Source organism: Barbatula barbatula (genome assembly GCF_947034865.1).
Source record: "Barbatula barbatula genome assembly, chromosome: 4".
Taxonomy (NCBI): Eukaryota; Metazoa; Chordata; class Actinopteri; order Cypriniformes; family Nemacheilidae; genus Barbatula; species Barbatula barbatula.
The window spans coordinates 5,768,307-5,789,714 of record NC_136768.1 but is presented as its reverse complement, the minus strand read 5'-3'; the positions used below and the strand labels follow the sequence as shown (position 1 = coordinate 5,789,714).

The window sequence follows — 21,408 nt, the reverse complement described above, 5'->3', positions numbered from 1 at the left end:
TACACACGTCACCTACTGTAGAGTGACGACAAAGCGGCTTACAACCGTACGCATGCGCGTATCGGGGGACGCTGCAGCCCTCACCAAGGCAACGCCAGACAATCCTGGAACTGAATCTGATCCCACTCCGCCAAGCTTGCAACACAAACACTTTTGTTGAGAGACTTTGCCCAACCACCCTTGACCCAGAATGACTGTCCATTTTAAGGTAGGTTATTTGAATAATTAAACATTGATGTACGTTTTTTTAAATAGGGCAGACAGAAGAGATTTCAAAGTGCACGCGCTCGCGCGACGTCATCTCTTGCAGGAAAGTAAAGGTGCGCGCTTTAGGGTGCAGCGCTTTCAGTTTTGCTTACACTGACATAACCCAACATCTGTTAATTTGCATTTATACAAGTGTGTTGAGCAAATATGATCACGCACGCGTGTAAACAGAGAGTTGCACAGTAAACTTCGAAATTACTTCCTGTTGTGCCTCGAAGAAGAACGTCGGATTAGGTCCTGACGCACTCGAAATATTTGTTTAGCATTTATTTCCCATGAATCACAGCATTTCCAGTAACTCTCAATTAAACAACTTACCAAATGCAAATGAGTTTTACATACGAAGTTTCTCTAACTCATAGGGAACCAGCGAGTATAGAAGTAGATACAAGGGTCGAGCAACACGATCCAGAAGCGATTCTCCACATCTTAGGATGCGACTGGCAGGACTGCGTTCTGATCAAAATAGTATGCATTTACCTATCAAAGTACTCAATAAAAAAAAACAATTCATATGTATGAGTCACACGTGACATTTGTTACATTTCTTTCCATGTAAAGAAATAACCCGGGAACCCCAATTCCCATCCAAAAGAAGAGTGCCATTTTATCCACCTCAGGTATCCAGCTCCCTGCAATGGGAAAGACAAGGTTCACATCAACAACGCCATGATAGGAGCAGGCCTGTCACACCTCCGGCTGTCAAACCTTTGGCAAGAGCAACTAGTGTAGAAAGAGAGCCGACTCCACTGGCTCCCAGAGACAGGACACCACAAGAGGGCACAACTGCACCGTCCCAACAACAAGCAGAGGCACAAGCAGTTCTCCCTAACAGGACCACTGCTGACCAGACAAAACTGAGACTGGCACAAAATGGAGTGAGTTTGGTTTGAGGGGAAGTTGTAAAATTTGCTGCCCCACTTTCATTGTCAAATGAACAAATATTAAATATCATCTAAGAGCCTGTGTTGTGCATCAGGTAAACCATGCATTGCGGAAGCGAGCAGGACTGAAGTCAGAGCGACAGAGAAATGGGCGCATGAGCTCAGAGTACCAGAGACAGTTCATGAGGAAAACCCCTGTGGCCGATTCCCCCCTTCTGGCTGCACATGAGGTACCACAGTGCATTTCATGAAAGCTATCATAATTCAAGATGACATCACTCGTGATATTGTGTCAAAACAGATTAAAGCATTCTTCTTCTGCAGAACACAAAAGAAGATATTTTGAAGAATGCTAGTAGCCAAACAACATCGGACTCTATTGACTGAAATAGCACGGACACAAAACCCCTTAAATATTTCTCACAATATCTTCTTTTGTGTTCCACAGAAAAGTTAAATACAGGCTTTAAACAACATGAGGCGGAATTAATAATGATATGATTTTTATTTATAGGTGTGTTATCCATTTAAGTCGAGATGATGTGCTTCTTGTTGGTGCTCCTTGTAAATGCTTGAAAAAAATCCTTTAGATGACAGTACAGAGTTAAGCATGCAACTAGATAGATATTTATTTCTGACATTTTAGGTTTAGCTGAATTAAAGATGTTTCTAATTAGAAAAAAAAGATTTCTCCATATTAAGCATAGCAAAAGATTATCAGTCAGCCAAAGCATTTATTTCTACATTGTTGTGTTTTGTGTATTTTAGATATTTTATAATGACAATAAAATGATCCCACCCTTCAAGTCCAACCCAGTAATCATGGAAAGTGAGTATAGGAGAAACTTTAAAGGATCACCACCTCACAGACCACCTCGCATGAGACGAGATGTTGAGCAGTTTGAGGTCTCAGAGATTGTTACCCAAGAGAAGGTACATAGATTTAAATGTAAAATGTCTAAGAAATATATATACTGTTGTGCAAAAGTCTAAGTTAAATCTAATTTAAATAAGTATTGGAGTTTTGACAATTTTAAGTTATGACATGAAATGTAGAGGAAGTATTTAGAATTGTGCACTTCCATTGAGCATGATGCTTTCTCAGATTTTTCCATAAATCATCAGGCTTTGCACAAACTTGTAGAGTCCATGCCCGTCAAATCATTTAAAGCTTTCATAACAAAAGTATTTTAACTTGTCACTGGCCTCATTCATTACATAAATTCAAGCAGATAAACCTGTTTGATAGACATGCATGTTCCTCGTACACGTCTACATTGAGGAAGTATACATTTACGAAACTATTTGCACACATAAACTGGTGTTTCCAAATGCATTTGTACTTTTTGCCTAAATGCCTAACATAGAATAAGTGGAAGAAAAAGGAGAGGCAACGCAATAGAAAGACAAGCCCCAAAAAGGAAGGACAGCTACAGTTCCAACAACAGGAAGTAAGGTGAGTCCTGTGACCCGAGATTGAAACAAATCAAGGCATTTTAAAAGTTTTAGAATACTTCAAATCGTGTCTTTCAGCATTAAAGTGAAAAACCCAGCATCCCTGGTTTTTGTCTCACAGGAAGGCGAAAACTGAGTACAGGTCCAACTTTCGTTCTCCACTCCATTACTGCTACAGAGATGGTGCTTGGGTGAAGGCCAGAACTGCACAGGTGGAGGTGAGCAGAAAGATTTTCTGTTTACTCCATCTGAGATTAATAGAAAAAAGCATATATGGCCAAAAGGAAGTGTACATTATGTATTGTAGTATTTACATTTTGAAGTATAAAGAAGTATTTCCCCCAAAATAACCCTACAAGAATAGAGAAAATTAAGATTTACCAAAAATTTGAAAGGTGAAGTGGGTAATTTTGATACTTTAAGTTTATACTTGCTACTCAAGTAGTTTGTTCTGTAAGTAGTCGGACAAGCTCAACCAACTATGTGAACTTTCATATTTAACAAAACATTCGCAGGATATGAACACAGTAAATCATAAAACACCAGAAAGAATGAAGGCTTTATGAAAAAAATATTCTGACTGGTCGCATCAGAGCCTGAGATGTTAGGAAAAGACGACCTTATCTGTCTAATCTCTGGTCTCTATGATTAATCTTGCAGGAGTGTAAACATGATCAGTGGTGGTATCGTGAGGTAACTGTCCCATCCTCTACATATCGAAGAGACCCTCACGTGTGCGTGTTTTTCTGTGTCGCCTCTGCACCGATATGACCTCACTCAAAATTGCTCTATGGTATAATCACACATGGGCCTAGAAACGAGCGAGCGTGTGTGTACTTTGTGTATGTGTGCATGCGGTATGTCAGTCATCAAGATAAGCTATCTGTCAGCGTTCTTTACGTGGAATTTACAAGGTGTCTGTGGTTTTGTTGGTTATTTTGTTGCTTTCAGTTGTCTGGTAATCCTGCATTAACTTGTGGCTCACTTTTTTCATGACACCCAAGCTTTGAGTAGCTTTGAAGTGAAAGAGTCAAAAACACCCGATGTATATGCAGGAATTTAGAAGACTTATCTCAAGCAGTGCTCCTGTTGCTCAGTTGGTAAGGTTTTATGTTAAGGTTAAGATTAAGATGGTAACGCACTGTAAATCACTTCGGATAAAAGTACTCCGTGTCAATAAAGTTTTTAATAACACCAAATAAATATTAATAACTGAGATTAATAACATTAAATGAATTACATCAAAGTCTCATTTCAATCTTAAGAGGGAGAGACACTGAAAGAGAGAGAGTGACTGAGCGTGTGATTTCAATGTTCGCTGAGAATATCGATAACTTTGTCATACAGCCGTTTAACTGTTACTGTGGCAGAATGATACGGTAAAGCGTCTCAGTGCTATTTTTATGAGCACTTATGAAACGCCTCTACTACAATCGTATGTCATGAATAAAGTAAAAAGTTGCACGAACTATAACAATTATACCTAATAATAATATAAGCCTGTTATTATTTATTCTGCCGATTTGATTAGGAGTCGTCACGCCATAACCTTTCTAAACCTAAATAAGTCAGGTAGCTCCAATGCGGATTATGAAACATGCTGACAGAATAAGATTGTTAATCAGAAGTACTTTATCATAGGTTATCGTGTCAAATATGCTTTGATGCATGTGTAGGAAAGCTTTTGTGTTAGACGCTTGCTGAATCAGCACTTTAGGAGCATTGCATGACAGCCTTCACTGACGCTTATTCTCCACGACCTTTGTGGTCGACAGCATTGCAATTGAATTTACGTATATTGGATCGAATTTATAAGGACTGGGCGACATTTCCATTTATATGCCTCAAAGTAATCATCCTAATTGTTTTACATATATTATTGCTCAATTATTTTAATTTATGGAAGTTTATAAATATTTATGAGTGCTGTTGCAAACAAATCATTGATTCAAACTTTTATATCAATACTCATAAATCTGAACAGACCAAAGAAATCTTAATGGCCAATTAAAGGGACAGTTCACCCAAAAGTTCTTCAGTAGAACAATGCAATTTTCCTACCATGGTAGTCAACGGTGGCCAAGAACTGTTTGGTTAAAAGCATTCTTCCAAATATCTTTATCCTGTAAAAGTGCATTGAAAATATACAAGCATTACTTTTTGTTTCATGTTATATCACTAGAAAAATCTTTCTGAATATTTTGTCAATATTCGAAACACCACCCAGCCCTAATAAGATCAATACTAACATTATCAAACCTTATTAAATGCATAATTTTCCCTGGCACTCATTTATTGCAACTAAAGTTAACCCATTCCCCAGGTGCAGGAACTACGCGAGAGAGCAGAAGCCCACAGTAAAAGGGCCCGGGGAACACATTTTTCCCGTCAACACTTCAACCAGATCATGTCGGAGCACAACTGGATGTGGGAGCCATCCAGTGGCACCTCCTCCTCACCCTCTGACACATCCGAGTGCTGCAGAAGCGCTAACAGCACCCCCATCATAGAGGCTCTGGATCTGGCCAGGTGAGTCCCCTGTGGCTGACACAAAGTCTTCAGCAGGTTTGCATTAGCCTATTCATTTTGGATTATCTCTCCAGCCCTGGACCTTCTGCTTCTGTGGCAACCAGCAGGAGAATCTCTACTGAAGAGATGCCTTACGTGGAAGGCCCCACCCTCCCAGTACAAAGAAAGTTGACTTGGGATGAAAAAGGAAAGCCTGGAGAAAGAACTGAGGTTGGGGTTTTACAGAAGGAGCGGAATTCCGAAGATGGCCATGTGGAACCACATGTGAATGGGAAGATTATGGACAAAAATAAGAAGTAAGCATTTTTGGCTTCTCTAAATGAAAATTGCAAAGTTGACCGAGCATTTTAACAGAATACCAAAGCGCAGCGTTTCTGCCGTGTTCGTGCTGTAGTGGTTTTCCTTTCTGACATTTTCCCACCTTATCTAGGTTGCGGGTTTTGGAAACGGACTCATCATCAGAGACGGAAGGGTCTGGATGTTTAATCAAACCAAATACTACACTAACAGTACAAAGGACACATGACCGCACCACTCCAGCTACTGGTAAGAAAAATATTTGAGCAAACATCACGTCTTTCAAACCTTGGACCACGCTTTTGTCCGCTTCTGTCTATTCGAACACAAACCAATCAGATGAGAACACGATTTATGCTTGAAAAGTTAAGCGACTGTTATTTTAGTGAATAGCTTGCATTTAAAGAGAGTGAATAAATGATGACAGAACTTTCATTTTTCATGAAAAATGTTCATCAATTGTAATTTATAGATTTTTTGAAGAATGTTGTTAACAGTTACCCAATCACTTGCATTGGTTTTGTGTCTTTACAATAGAAGTGAATAGGTGCGGGCGCTGTTTGGTTACCAACATTCTTCAAAATGTCTTTTGAGTTCTGCGGAAGAAAGAAAGTCATACAAGAGAGTGAGTAAATGAAGGCAGAATTGTTTTTAGTCAGTTTAATGTAGGCCTACACACAATTGCATACGAATAGAAACAAACGGTTGTTAGCAGTACTCGTGTCTGGTGTAGACAGGGTGTAAACAATAGGTTGAGCTTATTTTTATTTTTTAGGAGGTGCTCTTCTGATCTCTCCTCCAAAGATCAAACATTCCATTAAAACATGGAAGAACGAGTCACCTTTAGGAAACCCCTCCTCTCCTTACAGACATATCGATGGATCTCCACGACGACCAAACAGCAAGGTACTCACAATGTTACATAATCTTAAAACAATGACATAATATGTCATATTGTAGCTCAGTGCTCCACAGATTTCAATGTCGCACAGGCTGTGAACGGAAGCTCGCCAAACTTCTCACCAGCTGCAGGCCTCACCACCATAGATCCGCTTCCTATTCGAGATGATGCATGGTCTGATGAGGAGCCCCAATACTCTAATCCAAGGCAGGCCAAGCCATCCCAAACACAGGATAGACATCGTCCCAAAACCATTGTCACTTCACCTGCCAACAAAATCAAGGGCACCATGAGAAACCCGGAGTTTCAGCATAATGGTACTGTTCCTCACAGCCTATCTTACTGTTGTGTCATAGCGGGCTGACAGTGAACATTTGTAGTGTCATTGATAAAACATTGCTTTATTTGATCTGTGATGCACAACAGGCCGACGATAATCACGCAATTGAAATGTGATTGAGTCATTTACCAGCAGAGTAAGTTGAGGGAGGTTGGGTTACCGCCAGCAATAGGGGGAAAATAATCTAGGTCAGTCTCTAGTCATCTTTTTTGTATTTTTTTCCATCAACGTCAACGCATTATATCAGTACTATGGTTCTTATTGACAAAGTCCTCATGCTACCTGGACCAATTTTCCCTTGCCCTCCCGGAGTACTTCATTTCACTCCAACACAAAGGAGTCTGGGTCTCTTATTTCTCTATTGATTTCTTGATAGTCGTGCCACATGCATTTACTGTTGATAACATAATTTCATCGTGTTTATGTTTTAAAGCATTTATGATTCATGAAGCTTTATGATGACTTAAACAGCATTATGTTAAACAGGCAGTTCATAGAAAAATATATTCATTTTATTGTATAAAAGATACATCACATTCATGTTTTTCTAGTGTTTCTAAAAATGTTAATTGTGCTGTTTGATTAAAGTTCCACAAACCGAATTTAACTTCACACAATTATAGGTAATACACAAAAATATGTGGCAACACGGCATGCCAGAACAGATATACCAGATCCAACAGCAGAAGGTAAAAGCCAGCTTGCGATGTACCAGAATAATTTAATAAATCCTCCCAATCAAACAACACACATTCAAATATTAAGGAAGAAATCTACAAATGCAAGTTGCGCATACTACAAATCAAAAGATTACTCAATCTTAAATGGGCTTTATTTGGCAGATGAATAATTGTGACGTGGTATTTGACTCATGCAAAATGTTACATCATATCTATCCAAGATTAATGAATGTTATTGACTGTTACATCAACAGCATTAAAGGTAATCGCCGCGTGTAGAAAGTGGAAATTACGTGATCAAGTTACAACAGCTACGGTATTAGGTTCGTGTCATCCACCCTTTCACCGTGTCCTCTTTGTGTCATTTGTAGGTAACCTGGGAATTTTTCAGCCAGAACTGTTTGTGTTTCCTGAATCTGACTCTGCGGTGTCAGACAATGGTAAAGGCATCCTCATATCCCAATATTATCAGATGTGCAAAAATGACTGCTGTGTTCGGTTCCGAGATAACTCCCGGAATTAATGTCTGTATATCAGGTTTAGTAAGAACAGGAAGTAGATCAGCATCTCTTTTGATGTGGTGACCATTTCAAGAATAACTACTTCATTTCCTATCCCTGGTTTCACTTATTGTATTTTTGCATATAAAACTTTTCTTTATTAGTAATTTATAGAAATATTATGATATTCAGCATCTTTGTATTTAAAGAGAAGCATGCAGTTAAATCTTATTCAAGGAATGCTTGTTTTTAAACGTGAGGTATTTTGACATTACGGTATATATTCCTTACACTGTTGATCATTTGGACATAAGCCCCTTTTATATTTAAGACATTATTTCTAGATTTGAGCATTCATAATTTGTTCTGTTCAATGAGTATTGGTCACTGAACTTTCTTTCTCTCTTCTCTGTATCGATACAGATGATAAGATGTCTCAGATCTCTTCTAGATCAGCAGCTTCATGCTCCATGGCGTCTGAGATCCTGGACCGTGCTCAGAGAAGAAAGGAGGAATTTTGGGGGAAAAGATAACGATCAGGATTTTAACAAAAATGGGCATTAAATTGTCGGGATGTAAAAGCCATATTGATATTTTACAACAATTTTGCCTTTAAACCAAATTGTATTGCTGTTGATCCGTATTTCAAATGAAAAAAAAGAAATGTATTTGATCTGTTTGACTACTAGACCACAATGTGCGTGCTCAGGAAATGTTTTGCTAATAAGACAATGCATTTTTAAAATGGCACGTTTTCGGAAAATGAAATGGACCAGAATCAGCTTCAAATTCATTAATAAAATATAAAAGTAATGAAACATCTTCCTTGGCATATGTATATGAATATAAAATACATATTTAGGTCATATAAGTAGCCTGTGTTACTATCTGGAAAATAAACCCATTTCCTTGACGGATGTTTTTGTAAAGCTCCATGTAATACGCAAACGCGATTTTATTGCAATGCCCTTATTGCGCCAGTCACAGGTTGGTCATTTAATGACGTCCAGCTTCCTCAAACATCATGAAGAAGAAGTTTCGATTAACAATACATGTGTTGGTTATTATGCAATATTTGCATGTTGCGCGCATGGTGCGTCTTCCAGACTTTGGGTGGTGTTTTATGAACAGGAAGAGTGCACTTGACAAGTGTCCCAGCAACATTCATTGATGAAATCACCCGCAAGGGAACTGTACACAATGGCGACTAATTAATATTCCTCAAATTAGTCAATCCGGGGAATTCACAGGAAGTGCTGTTCACATCAAACCACCTCACCGATCCCATGTCCTTATTGCAGCTATTATTGCAAGGTCTATTTTTGACTTCCACCGTGCATTATGAATTTCCGATGCAATCAGAACAGTCAGCGAAAAAGAAGCATGCATGGTTATTCAAAGATCCGCTTGACCTGATAAACTCAGGTGCAGTTTAGGGGATTACGCCAAAGGTAAAGAGGCGATACCACAGTGACGTAGCTGCCATGTCTGGGCCAAAGCAGGAGAATATAAAAGCGGTTATCTCTTGATTCACAACATGCATTTGAAATCTGGACTACGGAGAAGATTAATCTACAGGAGAGGACGGAACCCACACGGCTACTTTCACTATGAATTGCGTTCCTCTGTTTGCCTTGATGTGCTGGTGCTTTTGGTGCGGCCAGGCGATGCACCTGATGCGTCCGCGCCCCCGACCACTGGACAGCGCCGAAACCTGGAACAACCTGAATACTATGACTAAAAAAGTACGTTTGATTTGAACAGATCAGTTGCTATTTTTTTAACAACTAAAATAAACATTTTAACAATAACATCAACGAACAGCATTAGTTAAATAGGGCTATAGCCTACTTTAAAATACTTTCTTTGCGGTTTTTATTTTGAAAACGTTATTTGTTATTACGTGGGGTTCAGAAAGACTGATATTTAACATCAATGCATGTATTAATCCACACAGGCACAAAGCAACGACAGAGACCATGAAACGCGCCTGATTCCAGAGATCTCCAGCGAGAGATTGAAAGTATGTATAATACGCATATGCCATATCAAACCAGGACATACTATTTCAACCAAACCAATGTGGTATATGCTATGTTTATAATACAAATTCATTATTTATTGTCTAGGAAGAAGATAATTGTTGCATCAACGCCGTGATCCTGAATTACTATCTGAAGAATATTCTGCACGAGCATCCCTCAGAGGAGAGCTATCCAAGAATTGATTTGGTCAGGTCCGATCTGCACAGAATCGCACGGGATTTGGAACCACACTGTGTAAGTTTTTATGAGTAATTGGCAAATCATTTTCACATTTTAACCATGCAGCGACACGACACTTATTCGCTTTGTACTTAATGTTAAATTTTCTTTGACAGAAAAAAACGGATTTCTCAGAACACGCGCATGTTAAGAATTTCACCGGGAACTATAAAAAAGCAAGCGAGCTTTACATGGTACGTTCATTTTTGTTTATTTATTTATTGTTTGTTTGTTTGTTTGATTGATTGTTGTGTGTCTGCATGGCAGTAGGCTAATATCCGTTGCGTTTCCTCCTCAGGATGAAAAAAAAGCTCGCAACAAAGCAGTTGGAGAGACGGACATTCTCTTCCACTATCTCTATGAGTCCTGCAATCCAAGAAAACGGCATTGAAACTTCTATACGTTTCCATGAAATATTGTGACACGTCATTTTAATATGCAAAGCACTATTTATTGTAGACTTATTTATTTAATATATTTATTGCTTGTTATGTTTAAAAATTTGATATTTTCATTTGTGAATGGCATAGAAACCATAGTTTTTATACCGTGTATTGTGAGGCCACAATTGTGGCTGGTATTGTGACTGACTTGGGCTGCACTTCCCAAGCCAGAGCAATGCAAAGTAAATGCATCATAAAAGCATTTTTAAACGCATCAGTTTGCTAAAATATAAACGTATTAGCCTTACATTCCTGCACATGCTCATTATTTAAAACCATAGCTTATTACATTTGTATATATTATATTATTATTAATATAGTATATCTGTGTTGTCTCTATGGACCTTTTTGTGTCTCGAATAAAGTTGATTGATATCATATTTTTTTACACTTTCTTTTTTTCTGCATAAAATGTATATGACTTTATTTAAAAACAAATAAAACAGATGGATTTAATGTACCCCAAGAATGTCTCTAATCATTTCACCGCAATAACTAAAGTGAATGACGTTTCTGAACGTTTCGTCGAAATAAACTTAAGATTACGGAATTTGTGTCACTTAATAATAAGGGCTTTCCGAGAACTAAATCAAATCATGTTCAATAAAAGCTGGACTTTATTTTACTGTATAGGCACGCAGTGTACAACGTGATAAGTGGCAACTCGTCACAAAATTGCTTCAATTTCAACATTTTACATTTTTTGCTTGTCAAAGTGTAAATAAAAGCTGAAACCACGTGAGCAGTCAACGTCAGACAGCAAAACATTTTTTACAATGTATGTTCAATAGGTCCTTATTGTTATGAAATTCCCAGCCACCGCCCATGCCGTCTAATGAGGTATGATAGGTGAATGCTTATGACACATGTGAAAGGAAAACAATCGTGTGTGTGTGTGTGTGTGTGTGTGTGTACGTTGGATTGTATATGTTAGTGGGGACATAAACCTGAATGCACACAAATTTATGGGGACCCGTGTCACTGTGGGGAACAAATTGAGGTCCCCGCGGGCACAACAGCTTATAAATTGTACAGAACGATCATTTTAAAAAACAAAATCATTTCTACGATCTTTAGGTTTAGGGGTTGGGTTAGGGGATAAAATATACAGTTTGTTCAGTAGGCCTATACAACTCATTACCCCTATGGGCTGTCCCCACGGTGGTGCGTTTAGGCCTTTGCTCGTGTGTGTGTATGGGTGCATGAGAAATGACGGAATGCACAGTGAACGGGGATTCAGAGTAATGTTTCCTCGTTGAACGCGCACAAACAAAACTCCGGGAATGTTTAAAAAAGCACATCACTGTAGCGCAGGCTCTCTCTCTCTCTCTCTCTCTCTCTCTCTCTCTCTCTCTCTCTCTCTCTCTCTCTCTCTCGTTGTACAGTATGGGTATTTTTAACTTTCGCCTCTGCATGTTATCAGATCTTGTGGTTACACAATAGTTGCCCCAGTATTGCCACAACCGATATTGGGAAGATTATTCTGATTCATGCTAAATCACGACTTAGATCTGTAGCTTCGAAGAACTTAACTTACATTTGGGTGAGATTATGTTTTTGTTCAGGATCGGCGGCTGTCTCAAGAGGTCATGACAGTCCCCAAGAGTTTTGCGTGAGACACATGGCATTGCTTGTTTTGTTGTGCCATGTGTCCTGTCTCGTCGGTTCCTCATTATTGATTGTAAATGATTTCATGCCCCACACCGGTTTCCCTCGTTACCTCCTTAGTTGCCTTATTTGATGCCCTTGTGTTTGCCGTCTTGTGCTGGATCGATTGTCTTCCTAGTCTAAATTTAGTTTAAGGGGAGTTTAATTTTCTCATGTTTATTTGTCCTGTTTTCCTCTCGAGTTGTCTTGTCCTTAGAAAATATAGTGTCTTTTTGAGAAGAGCTGCCTGCGCTTGGTCATGGCGACATGTTAGTTATACAACTATACTATACAATGTGGATGTGCTCTCCAAATGCGTTTTTACGCTAAATTGATACTTCGGAAGATTGTCTCATCGGTCAGCCAATAAATGCACCGCTAAATGTTACTTATTAATATAAATCCATTCTCACGCGCTCTGACTTGAGATCTGATCGGTTGCTCTTTTGAGAACACTTTCTGGGTCAGGTTAAGTTCTTTGCCGAGTCTTGTAGGTGCTGACCTGGTTTTAGAAAATGGTTAAGCCAAAATTTGTTTCGGTAAATGGAAAGTAGCCTACATAAGTTGTTAGGCCACATGTCAGAGGCTTTTACAAACTGATAGTTTATGCAACACTAGACAAAATGAGACGGTCCTGACATTTAATTGAATGCTCATACATTTCAAAGCACCATGCTTTATTGTGAGCATGGTGTCCACGACCCTTACAAAAACAAATCACCATCATTTTTTCAAAGTTTTTAGCAGAAGTAAACACAATCAGTTTGGTCTCAATATAAATGTAGTATCTATAGTTTAACCATTGTATTTGAAGTCAAGATATGCCATTCAATCTGCCAAAAGCCCATGGGTACACGTTCACTGTATAGAAAATCGTGGTTGATTCTACAAATGGAAGTTGTCCAAACCACCAATTTAAATAGTTTAAAATAATCTTCATGTTGTTCGACTACTGATAGTGTTAATGATACAACCTATAATGTTTTAGGTAATGTGTTATATTTTTAGCAAATAATTATTATCATTCGTGCTGTTGAGGTTGCCCTCGTTGTGCATGGGATAACTGAAGTTGCAACTCGGATATTTTCTATGCACTATATTTTCAAGTGTCTTTGCAATATCAGTTGTTAAAAAGTTTCATGTCGCCGCTTTTTTTCAGCTTCAAAAGGAAGCGCACTTTGAATGCATGAATGTGCGCATTTTGCGCCCTCGCAACCTAGATCTCATGCGTCCAGTAAGCGCTTTACTGTACAAAACCGCAAAACGCGACAGGTGATTGAACCCAGGGAAAAACTCAAGACAGCATCGCAATCCTCAGCGTTTGAGGTTAACAAACAACCGTCACGAGTGAGGGAATTTTTTTACAGAAAGTATGGAACTATAAAAGGTATGCATGACATCGTTTAAAAGCACACCGGTCCACTGCAGGACAACACAGCACGAGTCAGTCATCTCTGAAACTGATCTAGGATGCGGATTTTAACCTTGCTGGCCCTCTGTGCCATGTTCTGCTGCTCTCAAGCCCACCAGCAGGAAGAGTGCTTAAGGGAGCATATCCGTTTCCCAATGATCAGAGAAATGATAAATATTTCAAAACACATCCACAAATCTCTACCTGTAAGTATTCTAGATTTATGACAAGCTCAGTTTGTGTTTTTAAGAGGTTGCCATGAATCGCTAATGTTCTTTCATTTCAGAAGGACAACAGAGCCTCCAAACGCATATTGGGAAAGCATAAAAAGTGTTACAAGGTAAGAAAACATTTGCATGTCTAAATCTTTTGCATATTAACATCGATTGATCTATAACATCATTGTCATCTACAAACGACCAAACATATTTATATTTTGTGGGGCATGTTGTCACAATGGGAACTTGTAATTAGATGTTCCACAGAGAACAATTCAGTCAAAGGTTCTTAAAAGAACCACTTCTTACTTTTAATATTTTCAATGAACCTTTTTTTAACTACTACACACGCACACAAAAATGAAAATTGAATATGCACTAAACTAATAAACATAGACATCAAAATGCATTAACTGTATTTACTGAGATATTGCCCCTGTGACATTTAGCCCCATTTTCTTTTTCCTCTATTGGTTTGACATGCTGAGTGACAAAATCTGTAATTAGATGATTGTTATTGACATTTTTTTCCAAAGTTGTCAATGTTTGTACATGCTAAAAAAAACTATTTATTGTTGATCTTGACTTAAAATTGAAACTTCAATCTTAACATTTGCTTACATTCTGGCAGAACATCGCTGACTTCAAACATCTGCTGGACATTTACGAAGACCATGTATTCCAGAAGTTGTGGAAGAACAATGCACATCTAAGGCCGAAAAGCTTCATGGATTCTTTCAGAACGCTCAAGAACGTCATGGATCAATGTGTAAGACCTTAAGATCTCTAACGTTTACATTTTCGTTAAAACTCAAAAACAAATGCTGGGAACTAGCAACATGTGTTTTATGCTCTCATAGATGCACAAATTCATGCTCATAAATCATTCCTTTTTTCTTTATTGTTTCCTGATATAGGTGAATAGAGGCCCACAAACACCATCTCGCTGTGCAAGGGAGAATCTTAAAAAAATGGAGGACAATTTTATAAAGGTACATTCATGAGAAGTACATTCCTTGTGCTACCTAATCCGGCAGATATCACATATATGTGTCTTGAGTCATCAATGTATAATTTTGCTAAAATGAATAAGCTGCTTGTTTGATTAGAATTTGGACCTAGCGCTTAATTCTTACAGTTAACAGTTAATTAGGCTAAATGTTTTTAAATGTTTATGTTATTTGTTTTAGGTATAATTATTATATTATTTAGATATGATTAAGTCAGCCAGATATCTGCTTTAAATCCTTTACACACCACCAGTGTTGTAAGAACCACTGGTTGGGAACTAAGGTGGACCCACCAGGGGGCCTCAGTCGACTACAAATCTAGATGTGGCCATGAAGGAAATCCATTATATATTTCTCTTGTATATGCATTGCTGAGGTCTCATGGACATTTTCCGCAGCCGTGTAGATGTCTGCATGCGATGACTGGTTTTACATTTCAATACAAGTTGTTTCGTTTCACACCAACCCACTCCATGGAATTTGACTCCGAGCCTTTTTCATTTGCAATTTCTCCACACATGTCACAGACTCACATGGGCCACACTTGCAATCTTGGCAAACAAATGGGGAAATGTATTGTTCATTTTGATCAGCTGTTGCCTTTAATTGAGGAACAGCACAATTCTTTAATCTTCCAAACTAATTTAATCTTATGAACTGAAAGGGGAAAGAAGGCCCTTGCAAGTCTTAAAATTGTTCTTTATACATTTTGAGATATGCAAGATACTTAAGACTACTGTATAACAAAGTGCTTATTTGTTAGTAATCCTTTTGATCAATCTTTTGCAGCTGAAACCAGATGATCTCTACAAAGCCGTGAGGGAGTTTCAGAATGTCTTGGTCTGGATCAGTCTAGCTATGGACAGAGGAAGATCACACAAGAAGATTCAGTAATGTTGAAGGCCTGCTGAAGATGGATTTACACGCGCACGCACGCACGCACGCACACACACACACACACACACACAAGATGAATCGGGTTAAATTAGAATTAATGCCGCAGTGGCTTTTGTTACGCAAAACACTATAACTTCCTCTATCAATGATGAACAGACCACATCCAAAATTTGTTTGGTTCCTAGATGACATTAGCCACATCCTGAACAAGACATATTTTAGTAGAATCTGATACTAAGCAACGGTTGCTATGTTGTTTGCATCATCATTTGGCTAATTTGTTTTTTTGGAACAAAAAAGTGTATTCTTATTCAAAAGAATGTGTTAGCGTTTATAGAAGGATATGTAATAATTGTACGCATATTTATTTACATTTTAACTTAATTTTCAAAACCATAATTTATTTTTGTGCTTTGTTATTTTATTATTTGGATTGGGTTGTTAAAATGTTTAGGAATGGAAATGAAAGAATTTCTTCATGCCAAGGAAATATATTTATTTTTGTATAAATGAAGAGTGGGTGCTTTCTGTGAACAGTTAGTTGTACTGTGTTAGTAAACAAGCATAACCATTGTTAGCCATGTCATATAGAATACAGTACTGAATATAAACCTTTGATGTACAACTGTCTGTGATCATTGTCTGTGAACATCTATTTTACATCAAATAAACTTGTCTACCATTGCGGACTATAAATGATCCCATCTTTAAACACTAAGATTTATAACTTGCATTCTATAAGCTTATTATGTTTTAAATTACATACAAAAAATTTACATTCAATTGTAAAAACAATAAATTCAGCACCAAAAAAATTAAGTGTCTTTTAACAACTCAAGTTTAATTTAGCCTAAACATAACAATGTTCCGATATCAGGCAAGCTGGTGTGACCTCAGTTTATTTACACAATCTCGTTTCCCTGGCGCCATCTAGTGGCACGTGTGCAGTACTAGCTCATACATATATATATATATATATATATATATATATATATATACACACATGTATATGTATATGTATATGTATATGTGTATATGTATATGTGTATATATATATATATATATATATATATATATATATATATATATATATATATATATATATATATATATATTCTGCACTACGTGTCTGTTTGCCAACCCTCACAGTCTGTTCAAACGTTTTCTAGTTAGTCTGTACACGGTGAACATTTTCCCAGTGACTGGTCACAACGGCAAATACTGTATGTCAATCAGATCTTCCCAAAAATCAATCCCTAACTTTATTAAATTTATATTTTTAACTAAAGGTAACATTAAAGTCTTAGAAGGACGGATTTTAAATGTAATCCAACATAAGGTAAACTGATCCAAATACTTCAAAAACCTTAATTCAACTCTGTTATCACTGTCACCGAATACAGCTGCAGTTCTTGGAAGTCACAGCACCCTGATACTGCGACCACAAACATCTTTCACATCGCCACCAAACAGCCCAGACTATGCTCAGTTCTGGTGCAACGAAAGGGCGCGGGCAAGCACATGCACGCTCTCACACACAAGCACACAAACAGGTACACAAATAAACAATGTTTCTATCTCGCAATCTCTTGCCAGTACGTGCACGCAAAAAGCCTTAAGCAATTGAAAGCACAATGGAAAAGGATGCTTAGGCCTACATCAAAAATAAAATTTTCCCACTGAATGAAAGCTAAGGTTTATCCAAAATGTCGCTATGCGCTTCTTACGAACAAAATCCTCTAGAGGACTCGTAAAAGTGACTAAATCAAAAGGCAGAAAAACGTTTGTGTGCTCAACTTCAAAAGCGCGGGCCAGAGAAACGCCCGGCAGAATACAGGTGCTGGTCATATAATTAGAATATCATCAAAAAGTTGATTTATTTAACTGATTCCATTCAAAAAGTGAAACTTGTATATTATATTAATTCATTACACCTGCAAAGGCCTTTAAATGGTAGGCTACACAATCATTGGAAGACTGCTGACTTGACAGTTGTCCAAAAGACGACCATTGACACCTTGCACAAGGAGGGCAAGACACAAAAGGTCATTACAAAAGAGGCTGGCCTTTCACAGAGCTCTGTGTCCAAGCACATTAATAGAGAGGCGAAGGGAAGGAAAATATGTGGTCGAAAAAAAGTGTACAAACAATAGGGATAAACGCACCCTTGAGAGGATTGTGAAACAAAACCCATTCAAAAATGTGGGGGAGATTCACAAAGAGTGGACTGCAGCTGGAGTCAGTGCTTCAAGAACCACTACGCACAGACGTATGCAAGACATGGGTTTCAACTGTCGCATTCCTTGTGTCAAGCCACTCTTGAACCAACTTTATGGAGATGCAAATTAAATTTTCCAACAGGACAGGCACCTGCACACAGTGCCAAAGCAAACAGTACCTGTTTTAAGGACCATGGTATCCCTGTTCTTAATTGGCCAGCGAACTCACCTGACCTTAACCCCATAGAAAATCTATGGGGTATTGTGAAGAAGATGCGATATGCCAGACCCAACAATACAGAAGTGCTGAAGGCCCCTATCAGAGCAACCTGGGCTCTCATAACAACTGAGCAGTGCCACAGACTGATTGACTCCATGCCACGCCGCATTGCTGCAGTCATTCAGGCAAAAGGAGCCCCAACTAAGTATTGAGTGCTGTACATGTTCATACTTTTCAGTTGGCCAGATTTCTAAAAATCCTTTCTTTGTTTTGGTCTAAAGTAGCCTAATATAAAATTTTTCTGAGATACTGAATTTGGGATTTACCTTAGTTGTCAGTAACAATAACAAATTTAAAAGAAATAAAAATTTGAAATATATCAGTCTGTGTGTAATGAATGAATATAATATACAAGTTTCACTTTTTGAATGGAATTAGTGAAATAAATCAACTTTTTGATGATATTCTATGACCAGCACCTGCGTAGCGGAAAGTAATAAACGCTGTTGTGTGAAATTTTCTTCCCCTTGCTTGGGCCCCAAGCGCGCCAATATTGCCCATTGGATAATCCGGGCCTGATCACTACTGGAATTAAAAGTACATTTTATGTTCAATTTTTTGCTTCCATCAAGATCTACACTAGATGCTTTTGGAACGTTCGCAAAGCATGCTGGGATTGCGCAAACTTGTAGAGACATACTGACTTCACATTGTCATTAATACAATCAATAGGAGGGAATAGTGCAGAATACTAAGAAATTCAAGCTAATTCAGCTGTTCACCCAAATTGTTATGCTGCAAATATGTTTGTAACAAAATACAAAATAAATAGGAAATAAAATGACATTTCATACATTACACCTTGTAACTAACAAAAGTACAAAAGTATTATAGGTATTAACGGGATATGTATACAGTAAATCGGAAAATTCGGTCAAGCTCACAGGTCATAACTGCTTATATAATAGATAGGAAATGATAGTAAATTGCCACCTCAAATCATCCCCCGTACAACAGAGGAAAAGCCATGAGTTAGAGGTTTAGTGAAATCTACCTGCTGTGCTCAGAAGCAGCAACGCTCAGTGAACTCCCAACCACAAAATGCTTTGGAAACTCACAGTTGAACTGCTACGCATGCGGAGAGGCTGCAGAGGAAGTTGTTAAGTCATCAACTGTGTGACTCAGCATATACAATACAGCCAACTCACTCGCTTTTCCAATAAGGAGCGCACCCTGGAGAGACCTCTATTAAACTCTTTGTTAGTTTCAGCTTTTTATCATCGATCACATGAGTCTATCAATTACAACCAATTTAAAGAATAGACGTTGTTTAATTCAACCAAACAATAGACAGTATCGAGTAAAGAGCGACATGGTAAAGGTTTGCTGCGACACAGTTTCACTCTGCCGTGACATACAGATGGTAAAGGTTTGGGTCGGATGTTAATTCTGTGTCAGTGTCACAGAAATGTCCCCTAAATCTTTGTGGAAACTATTTGTACCCTATTCGGCTCGTGGTTTTAGTGATAACATTATGTGTAGTAACAATAGCTATAGGCAACATTTCCAAAAAGGGATTTAAGAAGGAAAAATAGAATCTGCAACTTAAACAAATGACAGCAGATGTAGAATTTCCTTTTACGTACACGCGTGTCGTGTACTAGCAGATGTAACCAGTACCCACATGTGTGGGTACATAAACTTGTAACGTCAGTTTGACAACCAGAAAAACTTGGTCAAATTCAACATTTTGTTTAAAATCACGAGGTTTGATTAAAAAGGGTAAATGAACGATGTATGGCTGAATTTCTGTAATAAAATTGCCAATTGGTGCAATATATACAGTATATGTGAACACAGTCATACCTGTATATACTGTATGTTATCCACTTAACAATTGACATCTTCCTGCTAGTCACCGATTGTTTAGTTGAAAGGATCATTTAAATACAGAGTCGGCAGTAAATTCTGCAGAAATCTTTTATTTTTTTAGTTCAACAGAATGATGTTCGGGCCTTGTCTCTGCACGAGGAAGGCATTGTTTATTGATATATGACACATTTATTGATATTGAAAAACAAATGAATAGCATTTATGGTTTTACAAGACTCAAAATGTTTCAACGGTCATACATTCGTGTATCTGACAGATGCTTTTATGCAAATTATCACTTGCATGCATTCAAGTGCATTCTCTGGGAATCGAACCCTTGACATTTTTGTTGCAAGCACTATGCACTACCAGTTACAGGAATGCTGCATACATTATGCCACCACATCTAGGTATTAATTAGGGTTTATTGGCAAAAACAAACTTGTTTAAGAGAATTTTACTGAGGTTCTGATTCAGAGAACTGTTGTTTGTAGCTACCACAGTATCCCTGCAGGGGATTTTTAAGTGGCCACAGGCAGTAGAAATGTAAGTTAAGCAAATTAAACCTACCACAAATGCAATAGATGTGCACATTTTATGTTAAAATGTTAGATTAGATTATTTCCCATGTTAGTGATGAAAACACATTTGGCATAAAATGCAATTGCTGAACATATATGCACATATACACAATAAACATCACAATGTGCATGCATGTTTCACGCATGATACATGCATTCTCGCCCACAAACAGAGAAAGGTTAAAAGCATTACTTTTAATGATATATTAGTATTGTATATACCCATTTTACCACAAAATGCATGCAAATAAACTATTAGTTATAATGGTTAGACTTGTTGCAAGTCGTACAAAAACGTACAATTATTCGAAAAGAAAGTACGAATAGGATCATTTGAAATCATACGAATCAGCAACCTTGTAAAACAGTTGCACATTCCAGTGAGATTGCGTCAGTTTAACTGACTGTAAAAAAATTAATTTTCTCTAAAAAAACAACAATATCTCATGGTGCCCCAACTTCAAGTTTCCTATATTGAGTCATCATGAGTTCCTCTTGACAGGCCCCAAACCCAGTTTCATAGAGGTCTGTAAGATTGGTTTGGAACTGTGGTCATTCTCGGCCATCACCAGTCATACAAATCCAGGTGAATTCTGAAATTGCCCCCAGGGTATGGGGTTGGTTAAAAAAGCAGGACATTGCTGGTATAAAAGAAAACCTTCGTAGAAGAGTAGCCCGCAGAAACCCCAAAACCAGATGGGCATCCCCTGCCATCTTCAAAGCTTTGTTCTTTTTGGGTTGTGCATGTATATAAACCCCCAACCCCAATCTGA

General features: G+C 37.9%; 3 protein-coding genes across 7 annotated transcripts in view; 2 read left to right on the top strand and 1 right to left on the bottom strand.

The window, feature by feature from the left end:
* Positions 1-21,408, bottom strand: part of calua (calumenin a) — a 71,450-nt gene that overhangs the window by 5,942 nt on the left and 44,100 nt on the right. Inside the window, exon 1 of one of the 2 annotated variants that reach the window (XM_079454311.1) lies at positions 586-709. The exons of the other annotated variant lie outside the window; for it this stretch is intronic. The gene's annotated coding sequence lies outside the window, so the exon portion shown is untranslated. Of the gene's footprint in view, positions 1-585; positions 710-21,408 lie in introns of those variants that run through there. 2 annotated transcript variants of the gene reach the window in all.
* On the top strand, positions 55-8,768 carry mdm1 (Mdm1 nuclear protein). 4 transcript variants are annotated; one of them, XM_079454301.1, is made up of 15 exons: positions 57-208; positions 630-735; positions 829-1,145; positions 1,247-1,381; positions 1,920-2,084; positions 2,519-2,607; positions 2,728-2,824; positions 3,267-3,299; positions 4,930-5,135; positions 5,210-5,431; positions 5,566-5,681; positions 6,208-6,338; positions 6,425-6,650; positions 7,725-7,793; positions 8,277-8,768. In XM_079454301.1, the coding sequence occupies exons 1-15, from the start codon at positions 191-193 to the stop codon at positions 8,384-8,386; spliced, it is 2,040 nt and encodes a 679-aa protein (XP_079310427.1). In that variant the 5' UTR covers positions 57-190; the 3' UTR covers positions 8,387-8,768. The 4 variants fall into 4 exon arrangements, with proteins under 4 accessions (XP_079310430.1, XP_079310427.1, XP_079310428.1 ...); XM_079454302.1 differs by lacking the exon at positions 3,267-3,299; XM_079454303.1 differs by lacking the exon at positions 630-735 and having other exon boundaries at positions 68-208; positions 888-1,145.
* il26 (interleukin 26) lies at positions 13,404-16,434 on the top strand. The gene is made up of 5 exons (XM_079454318.1): positions 13,404-13,824; positions 13,905-13,958; positions 14,468-14,605; positions 14,754-14,828; positions 15,636-16,434. The coding sequence occupies exons 1-5, from the start codon at positions 13,678-13,680 to the stop codon at positions 15,738-15,740; spliced, it is 519 nt and encodes a 172-aa protein (XP_079310444.1). The 5' UTR covers positions 13,404-13,677; the 3' UTR covers positions 15,741-16,434.